The sequence below is a fragment of the Phyllobates terribilis genome, unplaced genomic scaffold, assembly GCF_046119375.1.
Source record: "Phyllobates terribilis strain yellow unplaced genomic scaffold, ASM4611937v1 Scaffold_4__5_contigs__length_816908805, whole genome shotgun sequence".
Classification (NCBI taxonomy): domain Eukaryota; kingdom Metazoa; phylum Chordata; class Amphibia; order Anura; family Dendrobatidae; genus Phyllobates; species Phyllobates terribilis.
In genome coordinates, this window is record NW_027362764.1 from 522,270,861 (window position 1) to 522,290,004 (window position 19,144).

General features: G+C 43.3%; 1 protein-coding gene across 3 annotated transcripts in view; it reads right to left on the reverse strand.

The window, feature by feature from the left end:
* The window catches only part of ATP9B (ATPase phospholipid transporting 9B (putative)), a 383,456-nt gene that overhangs the window by 111,614 nt on the left and 252,698 nt on the right, over positions 1-19,144 (reverse strand). For all 3 annotated transcript variants that reach the window (XM_073678911.1, XM_073678910.1, XM_073678909.1), the window contains exons 13-14: positions 17,974-18,116; positions 59-171 (exon numbers count right to left, since the gene is read on the reverse strand). In XM_073678911.1, coding sequence (XP_073535012.1) covers positions 59-171; positions 17,974-18,116 — 256 coding nt within the window. The remainder of the gene's footprint in view (positions 1-58; positions 172-17,973; positions 18,117-19,144) is intronic.

The following is a 19,144-nucleotide window of genomic DNA, read 5'->3' on the forward strand; positions in this document are numbered from 1 at the left end:
CATGTGAATGAGGTCTTAGATAGTAATTTATCTAGAGTCCCCAGAAACCCTGACTTACCAGTGAATAGGAGCTTGCTACATGGCTCTGGATTTCATCCATTGTATCTGTACCATAGGACACAGTGCCCAGGTGAAGACGCTTGAAAACCATTTCATTTTGAGTAAGTGTTCCTGAAAGATATGTGTTTTAACAGTCAAATCATGATTTTACATCAATTTGTTTTATTAATTTGCAGTGCAGTAGATATTAAGAAGAAAAAAAACAGCAAAAATTAAACTTTCAATTAAAACTTAAAAATACAGGTTAAATAGCACTGTCACCTACATCGACTTTTCTCCGAACATATCCGTCCAGAAATCTGCCAAGGGCTCGTTCACACGATCACATTTTTGGTCCAGCTGCTGTCCGTGAAAAAACACAGACAGCACCCAGAACAATGTTATTCATTGGAGCAGTGCAGATGAGCAATTTTTTTCACAAACTGAATCTTTGTGTGATAAAAACTGCAGCATGCACTGCTTCTTCCATAAATCGGATGAGACTCACCCATTAAAGTCTAATCTGCTGCCATATGGAGCCACAGTAGAGCATCCGCATTGTAATTCTGTAACATGGGCAACTGTAAATGGACCTGTAAATGATTAACAGCTGCCGCTATAAAAATGGATTGTATATAGATTGCACACGGAAGACAAGTGAGAAAAAAGTTGCTGTGTGAACCTAACCTTAGGCTGTCATTTCCTAGGTCAGTGATGGCGAACCTTTTACAGACCGAGTGCCAAAACTGCAATCGAAAACCCACTTATTTATCGCCAAGTGCCAACACGGCAATTTAACCTAAATATTGAGGATTTAGTTTAGAAAAAACAACCGATACAAAGAGCAGGCGATGGCAGCATAGAGCAGCCACAGACGGTAGCAGGGGTATGAGACTGCAGAAATAAAGAATATGCTCACCGCCATCCTTGTATATATGCTCCCCCAATCCATGTTTATATGCTGCCCCCCCAATCCTTGTATATATGCTGCCCTCCCCCAATCCATGTATATATGCTGCCCTCCTCTCATCCTTGTATATGTGCTGCCCTCAACCATCCTTGTATATATGCTGCCCTCCCCCATCCTTGTATATATGCTTCCCTCCCCCCATCCTTGTATATATGTTGCCCTCCCCCCATCCTTGCATGTATGCTGCCTTCCCCCATCCATGTACAGTACAGACCAAAAGTTTGGACACACCATCTCATTTAAAGATTTTTCTGTATTTTCATGACTTTGAAAATTGTACATTCACACTGAATGCATCATAACTATGAATTAACACATGTGGAATTATATACTTAACAAAAAAGTGTGAAACAACTGAAAATATGTCTTATATTCTAGGTTCTTCAAAGTAGCCACCTTTTACTTTGATGACTGCTTTGCACACTCTTGGCATTCTCTTGATGAGCTGCAAGAGGTGGTCACCGGAAATGGTTTTCACTTCACAGGTGTGCCCTGTCAGGGTTAATACGTGGGATTTCTTGCCTTATAAATGGGGTTGGGACCATCAGTTGTGTTGTGCAGAAGTCAGGTGGATACACAGCTGATAGTCCTACTGAATAGAATGTTAGAATTTGTATTATGGCAAGAAAAAAGCAGCTAAGTAAAGAAAAACGAGTGGCCATCATTACTTTAAGAAATGAAGGTCAGTCAGTGTGAAAAATTGGGAAAACTTTGAAAGTGTCCCCAAGTGCAGTTGCAAAAACCATCAAGCGCTACAAAGAAACTGGCTCACATGAGAACCGCCCCAGGAAAGGAAGACCAAGCGTCACCTCTGCTTCTGAGGATAAGTTTATCCGAGTCACCAGCCTCAGAAATCTCAGGTTAACAGCAGCTCAGATTAGAGACCAGGTCAATGCCACACAGAGTTCTAGCAGCAGACACATCTCTATAACAACTGTTAAGAGGAGACTTTGTGCAGCAGGCCTTCATGGTAAAATAGCTGCTAGGAAACCACTGCTAAGGACAGGCAACAAGCAGAAGAGACTTGTTTGGGCTAAAGAACACAAGGAATGGACATTAGACCAGTGGAAATCTGTGCTTTGGTCTGAGGAGTCCAAATTTAAGATCTTTGGTTCCAACCACCGTGTCTTTGTGCGACGCAGAAAAGGTGAACAGATGGACACTACATGCCTGGCTCCGACCGTGAAGCATGGAGGAGGAAGTGTGATGGTGTGGGGGTGCTTTGCTGGAGACACTGTTGGGGATTAATTCAAAATTGAAGGCATACTGAACCAGCATGGCTACCACAGCATCTTGCAGCGTCATGCTATTCTATCCGGTTTGCGTTTAGTTGGACCATCATTTATTTTTCAACAGGACAATGACCCCAAACACACCTCCAGGCTGTGTAAGGGCTATTTGACCAAGAAGGAGAGTGATGGGGTGCTACTCCAGATGACCTGGCCTCCACAGTCACCAGACCTGAACCCAATCGAGATGGTTTGGGGAGAGCTGGAAAGAGAGTGAAGGCAAAAGGGCCAACAAGTGCTAAGCATATCTGGGAACTCCTTCAAGATTGTTGGAAGACCATTTCCGGTAACTACCTCTTGAAGCTCATCAAGAAAATGCCAAGAGTGTGTAAAGCAGTCATCAAAGCAAAAGGTGGCTACTTTGAAGAACCTAGAATATAAGACATACTTCCAGTTGTTTCACACATTTTTGTTAAGCATATAATTCCACATGTGTTAATTCATAGTTTTGATGCGTTCAGTGTGAATGTACAATTTTCATAGTCATGAAAATACAGAAAAATCTTTAAATGAGTACTGTATACTGCCCTGCCCCCATCCTTGTATATATGCTGCCCTCCCCCATCCTTGTATATATGCTGCCCCCATCCTTGTATATATGCTGCCCTCCCCCATCCTTGTATATAAGCTGCCCCAATCCATGTATATATGCTGCCCTCCCCCATACTTGTATACATGCTTCCCTTCCCCATCCTTGTATACATGCTTCCCTTCCTCCATCCTTGTATGTATGCTGCCCTCCCCCATCCTTGTATGTATGCTGCCCTCCCCCCATCCTTGTATGTATGCTGCCCTCCCCCCATCCTTGTATGTACGCTGCCCTTCCCCCATCCTTGTATGTACGCTGCCCTCCCCCTATCCTTGTATATATGCGGCCCTCCCCCCATCCTTGTATATATTCTGCCCTCCCCCCATCCTTGTATATATTCTGCCCTCCCCAGTCCATGTATATATGCTCGCTCCCCAGTCCATGTATATATGCTCGCTCCCCCCCAGTCCATGTATATATGCTCGCTCCCCCCCAGTCCATGTATATATGCTCCTTCCCCCAGTCCATGTATATATGCTCCCCCCAGCCTGCTTGCGCCGCTGTTCATCGCATATATAAAAAAAAAAAAACATGATAAACACTCCTACTCACCTTCCTTCTTCTCCCGCGCGGCGTCCTCTCCTGTAGCCAGCAGCTGACTCCAGCGTCCTAGCGATGGGGGCGCATGACATCACTGCCATGCGCCCAGTAGGCTGACGTCAGCTGCCGGCCTCTGATTGGCCAGCAACGTGTATTGCGGCGCACAGGCCTGGCAAGTTCGTGCACTGCAATAAACTTCAGCTAGATGTGCGTCTGAGAACGCACATCTAGCTGAAGTGGTGGGGCTGGCGTAGGCACTCGGCGGGATCAGAGTTCTCACCCGCCGGGACTGATCCAGTAGCGCTAGTGCTGCGGCCATGGCGACCGTGCCCCCTCTGGCACGCGTGCCATAGGTTCGCCAGCACTGTCCTAGGTTAAAGGGAACCTGTCATCTGATTCACGTTGCCTAAACCATGTGCAGCATGAATCTGCACTACAGCAGCCAGGTATGTTCTTCTGTGAAACGCTCCGGCATGCCAGAGAAAGTTAGAAGATCCAAGTATAGCTGGAGACAAGTCTGGCTGAGCCCTCAGACGTCTCTTCCCAGTGCTGCTGCAGATGACGGACAGGTCCCTCCCTATGTACACACAAGGCAGAGACTTGTCAATCACCTCTAGTAGCACTGGGAAAAGCCGGCCAGCGTTGGCGCTGGACTAGTCTAGCTGCTGGCTATGCTTTGGATCTTCTAACTGTATTTTCTCTGATTACTCTGAAAACCTCCCGAATTTCAGAGAAAAACATACCAGTCTGCAATCATGCAGCCTGCCTCCAGTTCATGCTGCCTGTGTTTTGGGCAGCATTAATCAGGTGACAGGTTCCTTTTAAGAACTGGTTTGGCTGTCCCTGTGCTTTAACGAAGGAATCACTTAGGCTCTATAGTGTAAATGCTGCGATTGTCACTGTCCTTCTTATCTACGTTATCTGCACCATAGTACGTAAGAACAATCTTTTCTGATTATTGCAGATATTTTTTATACAGTTTCCCCTTTGTTTGGTGAGGTTTTTTTGTGCTGATTTGAAGCATTATTTTCTAATGCATTTTTTTTTAGCTTTGATTCTGTACTTAAAACACAACTGCATTTTATTACATGCTCCCCATAAAAACCTATGTAGAAAAAAAATCGCACAGTTCAACAGCATCTGTAGACGCACAGTGGGAATGAGTTCTTGAAGTCACATCCGCTTTGCTTGGACAGTTACGTGCAGTTGATTTACTGCACTTTAAAGGAGCACAAAAAAAAATGCAGCATTTACGTTACATGGGAATACAACATTGGGACAGCAGTACATTTCTTTTCTTGACTTCTCACCCAACATAACGAACATTTTAAGTCATGAGAAGGTAAAAATGCAGCATGCACTGGGGCAGAAAGAAAACTGCATTTTTCCAATACATAAAATATCTACTGTATATTGTGTTGGATTCACATACAGCGATTTACAGCCTATATAGGTTTTTCTTGCTTATTTTGGTTCTTAGATGCTAATTTAAAGACTAGTAAAACAAACATTGCATACAAGGTGCTTTATTTTTTTGCATATGTTTTTTGCATATGCAGTTAGGCATGCCAACTTCAGGACTGTCCTCTGAAAATTAATTTCACTTTCATTTTTTTTTAAATCCTCAATAAAGTTCAAGAGATATGGGCCTATTAACCTGTTAAATGCTGCAGTCAATCTCTGACAGCAGCACTTAATATCCACCAGCAGTGAGCGTGTCATTCCACGTGCCCATCGGCACGCCTGTGACGTGATCATGGGGCGCTGATGGGTTGTTATGATAGTGGGGGTACCGGTCATTACGATCCTCCTGCCCGAAAGCCGGCTCGTGGGTGGCGTTCATAGAAGATTGTGATTTTCACTACACATGGCTATGTATAGTAAAAGCAATCAGACGATCGCAGCTTCAAGTCCCCTAGGGGGACTATCAAATACAGTAAAAAGTGGAAAAGAAAAAAAATAAGTTTTTTAAAATATGAAAAAGATTAAAAAAAAAGACAAAAGTTCAAATAACTTCCCTTTTGCCCCATTGAATAAAAACAAAAAAACACACACACGTGGTATCACTGCGTTTGTAAAAGTCCAACCTATCAAAATATAAAACAAATTAATCTGATCTATAAATGGCGTAACGAAAAAATAAAATCAAAATGCCAGGATTCCGGTTTTGTGGCCACCACAACATTGCCATAAAATGAAATAAGAGGAGATTAGTGATGAGGGAGCGTGCCTGTTTAACCCTTTCACCGAGCACACTCGGGCGCTTACCAAGTATCTTCGGCGTGCTCGTATATTATGTTCGTGTCCCTGCGTCTGCATGATTTATGGCTATTAGACTGTTTCAACACATGCAGGGATCGCCTGTTTGTTAAGGAATCCTCACATGTGTTCAGGCTGTGTAACAGCCATAAATCATGCAGAAGCAGGGACTCCAACATAATATATGAGCATGCTGAAGATACTCAGAAAGCACCAGAGAGTGCTTGGTGGAAGGGTTCAACGAGCACGCTCGCTCATCACCAGAGGTGATCAAACATCAAATTTACCCCAAAATAGTATTAATAAAAACGTCAGCTCAGGAACCCAAAAAAATAAGCCAGCACCAAGCATAAGATCCTTAAAAATGAAAACGTTACAGCTTTCGGAAAATGGCAACAAAAGCAAAAATGTTTATTCTTAAAAAATTCTGTTTTTTTTCCCCACCACTTAAATAAAAAAAAAAGCAACAGCTGTACATGTTTGGTATCTGCGTACTTGCAATGACCTGTATAATCATATTACATGGTCCGTTTTATCTTTAGTGTACATGGTAAATAAAAAAACAAAACAAAAAGCAATTGTGGAATTGCACTTTTTTTGCAATTTCAAAGCACCTGGAATTTTCCTCCCGCTTTCTAGTGTATCACACGATAAAATGAATGGTGTCATTCAAAACTACAACTCTTCGCACAAAAAAACAAGACCTCGTATGGGTATGTGGCCGGAAAAATAAAAAAAAGTTATGGCTTTTGGAAGAAAGGGAGGAAAAAACTAAAGTGAAAACAGGAAAAATCGCCTGGGGGTGAAGGGGTTAACTGTAGGAGCCGATTGAAAAGATAAAAGCACAGATATATTTCAATACCGAGAAATAATAACCAGCTTAGTGACAAATGTATTGGGTTTATTTTTTGACCATACAAAGGATTTCTCTTACTATAACATCAATTTCTTGTTTTCATGTATTCACATTTGATATCACCTGTTGAACATTATAACAAATGCAGGACTTTTTTTTCTTCAATATACTTTGATCTGGTTGGCAAAATGCTGTTAGAAAATGAAGTTTTAATATACAGCAAACAGCAAAATAACAATATTCACAAATTGAAGGTGGTAAAAATCATGGCTTGTTCATGACAAGTATCGTAGACTTTACAAATCTCTTATTCTCTGAAGTGAGATTACTGCTGGTTGAAGGTTAATCCTTGGAAATAAGGCTTTTCTGCAAACGTATCTACAAATGAGATCAGAGACAAATCCAGGTACATGATAGCAGAAATGGTCTTCTACGATGAAGTGTGTGTGCATTTTTCCAACTCAAACTGCTCTGCTATGGAACGACGACTGATCAGGACAGAAGCGTTACGGCACGGAGGAACTGGACACTTGTAAATCACGTTTTCTCCTTTCATTTTGATATGCTAAACTTTGCAAGCAAGATAACGTTGAGTGATTGGCTGAGAATGAATGAGGATTTGTAAATTCTGTAACAAACATGTAGGAAGTGTCAGGTAAAAAAGAAAAAAACTGACCGACCAATCGAATCTGACCAACGATAACATCTACATGCAGGTTGTGTGTTCTTTGCGTGTTTTTGTAGGTTTCCTCCAGACATTCTGGATTCTTCCAACATTCCAAGGACAATGATATGGAACTTCGATTGTAAGCTTCGATGCAGTGAGTGATGGAAATGCATGGAAAACACTGCGGAATATGTTGCAGCTATATAAGCAACAAAAATAAAACCTTACAGTTTACAAGAAAGTAATCAAACTGAACACAGGACTACATCATCCTGCTCTTCTACTCCATCACACTTCAAATTGTCCCACGTCAGGACTGGTTACTAAATCACATCACCAAATTTTTAGCATTTTTTCTCCTTTGTTGACATTATGACTTTTCACCAATTACTGACAGTGACTTGGACTCCCTCACACACATGAAAACTGTATTAGGTTTTGTGATCTTTTTCAGGCAGATTACACCTAGAATCTGAAAAGCACCGCGCAGAAAATGAACAGAATGCACAGCAATGTTAAAACGGTATTGCAGTGTACATGTTCCTGCTTAAGAGGTAGGAAATTGTGAAGCAGTTAAAAGAAGTGACATTCATTTTTCAGGAAGCCTATTTTAAGAAGCTGTTTGACACTATAGAGTAAAATACAAAGGAACGCACACAAAAAAAAAAAGGGACGCCGACAGCGAACCTACAGGAAAAAAAAATGACAACGTCGCCAGTGAAGCCGCATCAGGAAAAAGTCTACGACAGTTTTCCTGAAGCGGCTTTGCCATAAAAAACTTTGTGGCATTGCAACAGAAGAAAAGACATTGGGGCAGATTCATTAAAGCTTTTATGCCACATAATTGGTGTAAAAGCTTCAAAAAGTAGCAAAATTTCTTCTGTGCAACGTGGTCTTGAGCAAAATTCATGCAACTTTTGGCATTTTCACACCACTTTGTATCAGCTCTATAGAGCAGGGAAGGATCTGGGGAATAGCAACACCTCCCAGTTGAATTCATTCAATCTGCTGACGTCTTCTACACCAGAAATGCCAGTCCATCCACATCCTAAATGTTGGCGTTTATCACAATTTTTGTGCTTTTGTCTACAAGTTTTTTTTGAGTATTGACCACAGGTTCTCAATGGGATGGACCAGAATTTCAATATTTTGTTCACTGAGCTACTTAATCAATATTATCAATTTTGCCTTGTGATATGGCGCGCTTTCATGCTGGAAAAAAACATTGTTCATCATGAAATTGCTTCTTAATCGTTACTCTTGGAGGATGTGTAGATACCATTCTATAATCACGGCAGTGTTCTTCAGCAAAACTGTGAGTGAGTCCACTCTCCCTGGATGAAAAGTAACCCCACCTCAAGAAGCTTTGCTGTTGGCATGACACAGGACTCATGGTAGCGTCCACCTATTTTTCTCCGGGCAAGCATTCTTCCAGACATCTCAAACAGTCTTAAGTGGGCTTCATCAGAGAAAATAACTTTGCAGGAAGCACAGGGATTGGACTGCAGAAGACTGGGGTAAAGTTATTCCCACTAAGACTACAACATGATCATTCTAAAACAAACTCTCAAATGGCTATGGTGATGGGAAAAAAAATATGACTGTTGGAAGAAGGTGAGGAAAAAAAACAAGAGAGCAAAAATAAAAACGGTCCGCAATAGGAAGGGGCTAAAACAACTGCCTCTGGGCTATGCTATTAACTTCATGTACCAAGCAATACTATGATATTTGTGTAGCACTGTAGCGTAGCAAAGAAAGTCTATGGAATGAAAAGTAACACACTGCAGAACCTTAAAGGGGTTTTCCAGTGTGGTATTTTTCTTTCCATAGACAAGAAGTTAGACAGTTTTCGGAGCTTTAGCCAAAATGAGAGATGAAGCTGGTGAGTGATACAATGAAGCTAGAGAATATATACTTTTTTTCTTTTTTTAAGAGGCAGAATATTGGCGGTGGGACACAATAAGGTAAATGATCAGAAGTTCTGTCTTCATTCCATACTTTTTCGTTAAACTCTACTACTACCCTCCCTTAATTTTGTCCTCTCCTGGACCAGGCAATGACATTGTGCTTGTTTCGGAGAAAGCTATCCTCCTGTGGCTCTGGCTCGGAGAATGAAGCAGCCAGTGTGCCTTTCCTGCTCCCTCGGATCTCTTTGTAGGTTTTGTTTCCATTTATCACTTGTAAAATATGACTTTCCTTTAGTCTTACAGTAGTAAATAGTTTAATCTTGATCCCATGTTAGTTTCTATAGGATATATCTGGAGTTAGATTCTACAATTTATGAGTTCCCGACTGCATTGTGCTTTAAACAATGGCATTATCAAAAGCGACCAGTAAGAAGATTAAAGTTTTCCCTGCAGATTAGCTACAAATTATCTGTCCTCCTGCTTCAGCATCATTTGTTCATTTATCACATAACATCAAGAATTTCTGGTCAGTGTCAATATGCTCCGCATCTTTGTCGTTAACAGATGTCTTCTCTTGTCGAAAGAATTACTTTAAGTCTCACGCACTGCTGGCCACAGATGTGTCACTATAGCAACATCATTAATTTCAGATCTTACCGGAAACATGCACTCCAATCAAACCTAATTATACCATGTTGCTTTCTTGTCTTACAATAAGGAAACTATAATGCAATTATTGAGATACTTCGTTCTCCTTTCTGCAGTGGCAAATGAGACAACCAATGTGATGGACGCTCCATGTCAAAAAGCTTATTGATGAAGCACAATCCCAATTTGCAATCATACAAAGGGCTACCTTGCAATTACAGAAGAAGTGTAATGCTCCACAGAAGCAAAAACTAATTCTAAATCATTTTGCCAAAGTGGGAACTTTTAGTCCAGACGCTGTTTTAACGATTGGTTTCCTTTTACACAAACATGACATTCTTTGCTATTAATTCAGAAAGTTCTTTATTTTGTATTTTCGATTCATTTGACTGCACCAATCTGTGTTACCTAACACAAGGGTGATAGCAATAATCAGCACGTCACCACTGCACACCAAGCATGTCCAGGACAGCGGACAAATTACACTTGGTGGTGACATACGTCTTTCATGAGCGCACCTGACGGTGACTGGATGGGCATGTCACCATGCCTGAGGATTAGGACACTTCTTGCATCATGCATCCAGGAGCGGAATAGGAAATAATCAGAAGGGGAAACTAAGTGTGCAAGTGCAAAATCAGAAATATGGATCTCATCTTCTTGAACATCGACAGACAAAAGTTCGGTATGTTCTTTACTTTGCTCCGTTCAGGCACTAATGTAAGGAAGACTCCGCAATAAATGCATAGACTGAGATGGACAGACGTAATGGGGTCTTAACATACCCTATGTGTTTGGGTATGTTCATATGTCACGTGTGTAGCGAAAAAAAACATAGCATTTTACTGTCCCAGCAAATCTGTCTAAAATCGTGCTTATTTTTTCCTTGTAGATTTTTAGCATTTTCAAGTCTGCAGCATGTGAATTCTTTCAGCGTTTTTCACCGATACTAAAGGCTGGGGAAAAAAATTAATAAAAACAGATTTTTTACTGCTAAGCAACACTTTTTTGGCGCAGAAAATACTTAAGAGTGTGCACATAGCCTTTGCAGCAGAAATTTCTGCACCAAAAATGCTACACCAAAAAGCTGCAGGTTACAACACCACCACAATGAAAGAGTTTTCTGAAATCTCATGCACACGCTGCTAATCTTTTTCTTGCAAATTTGAAGCAGTTTCATACCTGCAGTATGTCAATTCTTTCAGGGTTTTTGCAGTGTTTTTCAACCATTCAAATGAATGGGAAAAATATGCATAAAAAAACATGTAAAAATGTACATATTTTGAGCAGCGGTTTTCCTACCAAGAGATGCCTTTTTGGTGCAGAAATATCGGCTGCCAACATGTGCACATACAGTGGAGAAAAAAAGTATTTGATACACTGCCGATTTTGCAAGTTTTCCCACCTACAAAGAATGGAGAGGTCTGTAATTTTTATCGTAGGTACACTTCAACTGTGAGACACAGAATCTTTAAAAAAAAATCCAGAAAATCACATTGAATGATTTTACATAATTAATTTGCATTTTATTGCATGAAATAAGTATTTGATACAATAGAAAAATAGAACTTAATATTTGGTACAGAAACCTTTGTTTGCAATTACAGAGGTCAGACGTTTCCTGTAGTTCTTGACTAAGTTTGCACACACTGCAGCAGGGATTTTGGCTCTCTCCTCCATACAGATCTTCTCCAGATCTTTCAGGTTTTGGGGCCGTCGATGGGCAACATTGAGTTTCAGCTCCCTCCACAAAGATTTTGTATTGGGTTCAGGTCTGGAGACTGGCTAGGCCACTCCAGGACTTTGAAATGTTTCTTAAGGAGCCACTCCTTAGTTGTCCTGGCTGTGTGTTTCGGGTCATTGTCATGCTGGAAGACCTAGCCACGACCCATCTTCAATGCTCTTACTGAGGGCAGGAGGATGATGGCAGAAATCTCGCGATACATGACCCCATCCATCCTCCCTTCAATACGGTGCAGTAGTCCTGTCCCCTATGCAGAAAAGCACCCTCAAAGTATGATGCTTCCCCCACCATGCCTCACGGTTGGGATGGTGTTCTTGGGGTTGTACTCATCCTTCTTCTTCCAAACATGGCGAGCGGAGTTGATACCAAAAGTTTTATTTTGGTCTCATCTGACCACATGACGTTCTCCCATGCCTCTTCTAGATCATCTAGATGGTCATTGGCAAACTTCAAATGGGCCTGTACATGTGCTGACGTGAGCAGGGGGACCTTGCGTGCCCTGCAGAATTTTAATCCATGACAGTGTAGTGTGTTACTAATGATAATGGTAATGTTTGAGACTGTGATGGTAATGTTTGAAACTACTAATGGTAATGTTTGAGATTGTGGTCCTAGATCTCTTCAAGTCATTGACCAGGTCTTCCCATGTAGTTTTGGGCTGATTCCTTACTTTTCTCAGAATCATCCTTACTCCACGAGGCGAGAACTTGCATGGAGCCCCAGAGAGAGGAAGATTGACAGTCATCTTGTGTTTCTTCCCTTTTCTAATAATTGTTCCAACAGTTGTTGCTTCTCACCAAGCTGCTTGCCTATTGTCCTGTAGCCCATCCTAGCCATGTGCAGGTCTACAATTTTGTCCCTGGAGTCCTAAGACAGCTCTTTGGTGTTGGCCATGGTGGAGAGGTTGGAGTGTGATTGTGTAGCATCGACGTCTCTGCCCCCTGCCAGGCAGAGACGCCGTCCCCCTTACCGCCGCGCTCCTGGTCCGGCATCTTCCGGCCTCCCTGCTGCTGCTGCACGCAGCTTCCGGGCAATGGGCTTAGGGCGCGCGCACTCCCTCCCTCTTAAAGGGGCCACGCGCGCCATCCTAAAAAGTCCCCGACCAATGGCCGGAGGACTTTCCCTATTTAAAGCACCTTCTCCAATATGGAGGTGACCGTGCAAGGTTGTTGCTCTGTTATTCTTACTGTTGCTTCAGCCCTCAGGTCCCTCTGCAAGTCAGTCCTGCCCGCCAGTCTGTTATTCAGTCCAGTCCGCCAGTCTGATTACTATCCAGCCCGACAGTCTGCTCTTCAGTCCAGTCTTCCAGTCTGACTACTATCCAGCCCAACAGTCGGTCTACAGTCTCTGGCCGCCTCCTTACCTGGAAGCACCTGCCTGTTACCTGCCGTGCCCGCCAGGCGGCTTACCCGGAGCACCCGTCTGGCTATCAGCCGAATCAGCCTGCTTGTCTACCCGGACCACCCGTCTGCCTGCCTGCCATGCTCATCCGCTGTACCGGTCAGTTCCTGCCATCAGACCCGTGGGAGTCACCTGCTCTCATACAAGGTCGGTTCCAGAGTGGCACCTGGTCCCCCTGCTCGGTCCCTCCCTGTTCATGGAGTCGATTGAGCCGCCGTGCGACTTTGGTCAGGCCGAGTAGGTATTTAGTCACGCCCCTTTGGTCCCTCCTTGCACCGCAGCGCTGAAGTTTCACCACCCGGATCCGTAACAGATTGATTGTGCAGACAGGTGTCTTTTATACATGTAAAGAGTTCAAAAAGGTGCAATTAATACAGGTAATGAATGCAGAGTAGGAGGGCTTCTTAAAGAAAAACGAACAGGTCTGTGAGAGCCAGAATTCTTGCTGGTTGGTAGGCGATCAAATTACAAGTATTTGTAAGCCAAAACCAGGGGTGGCCGAAAAAATGCAGAAGTGGTGATGTGTTTCTATTATAATTTTTCTCTAATTGTAAGCCAAAATGAGATGAGGAACAAATACTGGGGTAAAATATTGACCAAATACTGACAGTGTGACCATAGCCTTAGGGAGTGAGAAAAGGACTGACAGAAGGTTGCGGCGACTGGGACATGTGAAAATGGTACTTTTAACCCTTTCCAAGCAAAATGGCAGCCGAATGACCAATTGAATTCCCCAAATTTTGGATTTGCCCAAATGTGCAAATTTTGGGAAATTCTAAAATAGTCTGGTTAGTTTACAATTGATTCACTCAAACTTAGTACTTTCTAGCAGTAGATGACAAGCAGGATTCAGAACAGGATCCAGAACAGCTAAGCAGAAGTAGTGTCAGAATTGTTGGGTGTAAGCTCTTTCGTTCAGAGATCCTTCTGCTTGTACACCTGTTTCTTACCCAGTCAGCCCATAGTTTGAGGATCATGTAAATTGCATCCAGGTAATTTTAATATGCTACACTGTTAGGGCAGTATCATGCAATAAGAAATGAAGGAGTATTGTGGCAGATGTAAAGAATCCTTTCAAAGTTGGCACATTATCTTAATTCTATTTTTCATCATTATGTCTTTAACCAATTATGAATATCCAACATCAGCGAACATTCTGATTCTGAATTTAACTTATCATGCTGCTAGAAGCCGCAGAATAAAGATCATAATTATCCTTCTTAAACTTGTTATGTATTAGATTTATTGCTTAGGTTGTACGAGGTTGTATGAGGTTGTCTTGTATGTTGTTTAATGGCTTTGGGTTGCAGATATATTTCTAATGTGACCATATATATTGACTTTTTGCATATTATATTCTATCCTACACCAGCTTGTGGGGTGTGCAAGTGCCCGCCCCGCTGTCCTGCGCCCCTGCACTGTTCCCTGCATCCTTATGGGTGTCTGCGCATGTCTGGGAGTCTTGGTAACCATCCTAGTCTCCTGGCCATGCGTGGCCCCCTTGATGGCTGTGGGCGGTGCAGTCAGCACACACCGCCAGGTGCGCACACGCTCACATACCCGACTGTTATTGGTCCAATTAGATCACGTGAGAGCAGGTCATGGCAGTTAGATCATCACTGGAAGGTCCTATTTTTTTCATATCCCCCCGAGGAAGCGACACTATACAGGATGCGAAACGCGCTCTGGGGTTGCTGCTGTTCCCCATGGGTGACTGTCTACTCCTACCATGGGTAAGGGTGCAATATTCAGCATAGCTGTCTAATACTTTATTGTGGTTTTGGCTAGTATGACTTTTTACCAATGCCATGTAATATTGGAGCGTTGCTCTCTTTCCCCCTTTTCCTTTTTGGTAGGATGTAAACTACACTGCTCAAAAAAATAAAGGGAACACTCAAATAACACATCCTAGATCTGAATGAATGAAATATTCTCATTAAATACTTTCTTCTGTACAAAGTTGAATGTGCTGACAACAAAATCACACAAAAATCATCAATGGAAATATATTAACCAATGGAGGCCTGGATTTGGAGTCACCCCCCCAAAATTAAAGTGGAAAAACACACTACAGGCTGATCCAACTTTGATGTAATGTCCTTAAAACAAGTCAAAACGAGGCTCAGTATTGTGTGTGGCCTCAACGTGCCTGTATGACCTCCCTACAACGCCAGGGCATGCCCTGATGAGGCTGCGGATGGCGTCCTGTGGGATCTCCTCCCAGACTGGACTAAAGCATCCGCCAACTCCTGGACAGTCTGTGGTGCAACATGACGTTGGTGGATGGAGCGAGACATGATGTCCCAGATGTGTTCAATCAGATTCAGGTCTGGCCAGTCCATAGCTTCAATGCCTTCATCTTGCAGGAACTGCTGACACACTCCAGCCACATGAGGTCTGGCACTGTCCTGCATTAGGCGGAACCCAAGGCCAACCGCACCAGTATATGGTCTCACAAGGGGTCTGAGGATCTTATCTCGGTACCTAATGGCAGTCAGGCTACCTCTGGCGAGCACATGGAGGGCTGTGCGGCCCTCCAAAGAAATGCCACCCACCACCATTACTGACCCACTGCCAAACCGGTCATGCTGAAGGATGTTGCAAGCAGCAGATCGCTCTCCATGGCGTCTCCAGACTCTGTCACGTCTGTCACATGAGCTCAGTGTGAACCTGCTTTCATCTGTGAAGAGAACAGGGCGCCAGAGGCGACTTTGCAAATCCTGATGTTCTGTGGCAAATGCCAAGCATCCTGTACAGTGTTGGGCTGTGAGCATAACCCTCATTTGTGGAAGTCAGGCCCTCATACCACCCTCATGGAGTCGGTTTCTAACCGTTTGTGCAGACGTATGCACATTTGTGGCCTGCTGGAGGTCATTTTGCAGGGCTCTGGCAAGTGCTCCTCCTGTTCCTCCTTGAACAAAGGAGGAGGTAACAGTCCTGCTGCTGGGTTGTTGCCTTTCTATGGCTCCCTCCAGATCTCCTGGTATCTGCTCCATGCTGACAGACACAGCTACCCTTCTTGCCACAGCTCGCACTGATGTGCCATCCTGGATGAACTGTACTACCTGAGCAACTTCTGTGGGTTGTACTGTAGACACCGCCTCATGCTACTGTACCTCTAGGGGTGAGAGCAATGGCAAAATGAAAAAGTGACCAAAACAACAGCCAAAAAGGATGAGAACAGAGAAATGGTCTGTGGTCACCACCTGTAGAACCACTCCTTTATAGGGGGTATCTTGCTAATTGTCTATCATTTCTATCTGCCGTCTGTTCCATTTTCACAACAGCAGGAGAAATTGATTCACAATCAGTGTTGCTTCATAACTGGACAGGTAGATTTCACAGAAGTGTTATTGACTTGGAGTTACATTGTGTTGTTTAAGTGTTCCCTTTATTTTTTTGAGCAGTGTATATATTTGCACTGCTGCTCTCCTACTATTGGATACCAGTTGTCACTAGGGAACATGGTTCTCTGTCATCCGTTTTTTCCATTTGTATATTTTCTAGTTAATAAAAATTATGCTTAGACTTGCCATAATACTCTTTCATTTCTTATTGCATGAGGTTATCTTTAGAGAGGCTATTTACATCCATAATTATGTTTTGGACATAACGAAATAATCGTAGACGTTTGCAACTATGCACCTAATGAATCTATTGCTATTTATTGTATTTTTGGTGTTATTCACAGTTGATTCTAAGGTCAATATGGACTTCAGGGCCCATGATGAGGCGTGGCTCTTAAAAATGAATGAAGTTTTTAAGGATGATTCTGTTACCAGTATTGATACCAATGACAAGAGTATACAGGAGATGGTGATGACTCTGGTCACTGCCCTATGAGGCGGGGGTGGAGGAGAAAGGCGTGGGAAGTGATCTCATAAATATACTGGACTCAACCCGTCCAGGCTATAATCAATGATCCATTTAAGTAGTATTGATAAAGTTATACAAGGTCCTAAGTAATAGATTTATAACTTTCTGAGCGTTTCTGCATCTCCCTGGCAGAAAAAACGCATGTGGATTGTACATGCGGATTGTACATGCGGATTGTACATGCGTTTTTCTGCCAGGGACATGCGGATGTGAAGCGTTTTCACATGCGATTTCGCATGCGGATTATCAAGCGCTTTTCCAAGCGATTTTAGCATCACTTGGAAAGTGCTTGACAACTTGCTCACACTATATAAATCCATGCAACCGGCATGGATTTATATAGTGTGACCAAGTTAATAGTTAAAAAGTAAAAAAAAAAGGGTAAAAAATAAACATTATACTCACCTTCCGACGGCCCCCGGTTTCCTTAGCGATGCGTCCTGGCTCCCCGGCGGCTCGCGATGGTCTAAAAGGATCTTCCATGACATCATTTAGTCATGTGACAGGGTCAGCGATTACGCAAAATTAATGGTAGTGCTGTGTATTCTTCTGCAATGATAATCTGCAGCGGAAATTTCCGCAGCATGTGCACAGCACATGCGGATTATCATTTGGGAACATGGCAGACCTTCTATCAAGCGGTTTTTAAGCGTTTCCACGGCGCAATTGCCGCTGCAGAAAAGCTTAAAAAACGCATCGTGGGCAAACAGCCTAAGAATTGTTGTGCGAGTACGAGGGGCCGACCACTGTGATGATGCATGAAGGACAACGTAAAAATATCAAGCTTTCATAATCATGTTACATATTGGAGACAAAGTAAATTCAAATTCATGAAATGGTTACCACAACTGAATAATAGATGATAAATGTAGCCTCCATGCTGATGAGGCTAAAAGAGAAGAAATGTGTAAATGTGTTATTTAACACTGATATACATGAATTGGGACGTACGGCAATATTGCTGACAGCCTGATACAGCATGTTTCTTCATGTTTGCCCTTCTAGGTTATCAAATATTACACATTTACCAGGTGATTCTCTTTCTCCAGCCTTTGTAATACAGTAGCTTGTTGAATAAGATAAAGCTGAACACTGGGAAATCATCCTAATCATATTTCATCCTAAAATGATTATCTAAAAGCAGAAAGGGCATATCCTGTAACAGGCTGGTGGGGGAACATGAATTACCTGTTTTGTCTGTAAGTAAATAGACTAAACGTCCCAACTCTTCTGGAATAGTGCTGGTTCTCACCACTGTGCCAGGTATATTCTCGTCTCTCATAATCAACCAGCCATAAGCAGCCTTCCCCATGTCCAGGTTCACCCGTAAACTGACAAACAAAAGAGAAAACACTGATTTTCTACAGATTTCTGGATTTCACACACTGTTTTAAAGGGGTTTTCCAGCAATCGGTTATCGGTGACCTGTTCTTACAAAAGGTTATTAATATCAGATTGGTGTGGGTCGAACACTTTGCACCCCCACCAATCTGCTGCTACCAGCGTGGGCTGTACGCTGTGTGCAGAGCAGAACACCACAGCGCCGCCGCCATACACTGTTTAGTGGTTGATCCTGGGAGCTGCAGATCAGCTTATGGTCAAATATATGATTTACTTCACAGTAATCATGCCTCCAATAAGTAGGATGGCACACGATGCAGCTTAAAAAGAACCGGTCAGCACAATTTTGTAATGTAAAGTAATGACATGGCTGTAATGGTGTGGTAATGCTGATTATCATTGATACCTTTGGTGAAGAAATCCGCTTTGTTGTTCTTCAGTAATCATTATTTGAAGTTTTCTACTAATTAGGTCGTCTCTCTGATTCCCCGGCCCCTCCGCCTGTCTCTGGTCTGTGATTCACCGGCCCCTCCGACTGCCTCCAGTCTCTGATTCCCCTGCCCCTGCCTTCGGTCTGTGTTTCTCCGGCCCCTCCGCCTGCCTCCAGTCAGTGATTCCACTGCCCCTCCGCCTGCCTCCAGTCTGTGATTCCCCGGCCCCTCCGCCTGCCTTCGGTCTGTGATTCCCCTGCCTTCAGTCTGTGATTCTCCGGCCCCTCCGCCTGCCTCCGATCTATGATTCCCCAGCCCCTCCTCCTGCCTTCGGTCTGTGATTCCCAGGACCCTATGCCTGCCTTTAGTCTGTGATTCCCCAGCCCCTCCGGCTGCCTTCGGTCTGTAATTCCCCGGCCTCTCCCCCTACCTCCAGTCTGTGATTCCCCGGCCGCCTTCGGTCTGTGATTCCCCAGCCCCTCCACATGCCTCCGGTCTGTGATTCCCTTGCCTCTGCCTTCAGTCTGTGATTCTCCGGCCCCTCTGCCTACCTCCGATCTGTGATTCCCCAGCCCCTCCGCCTGCCT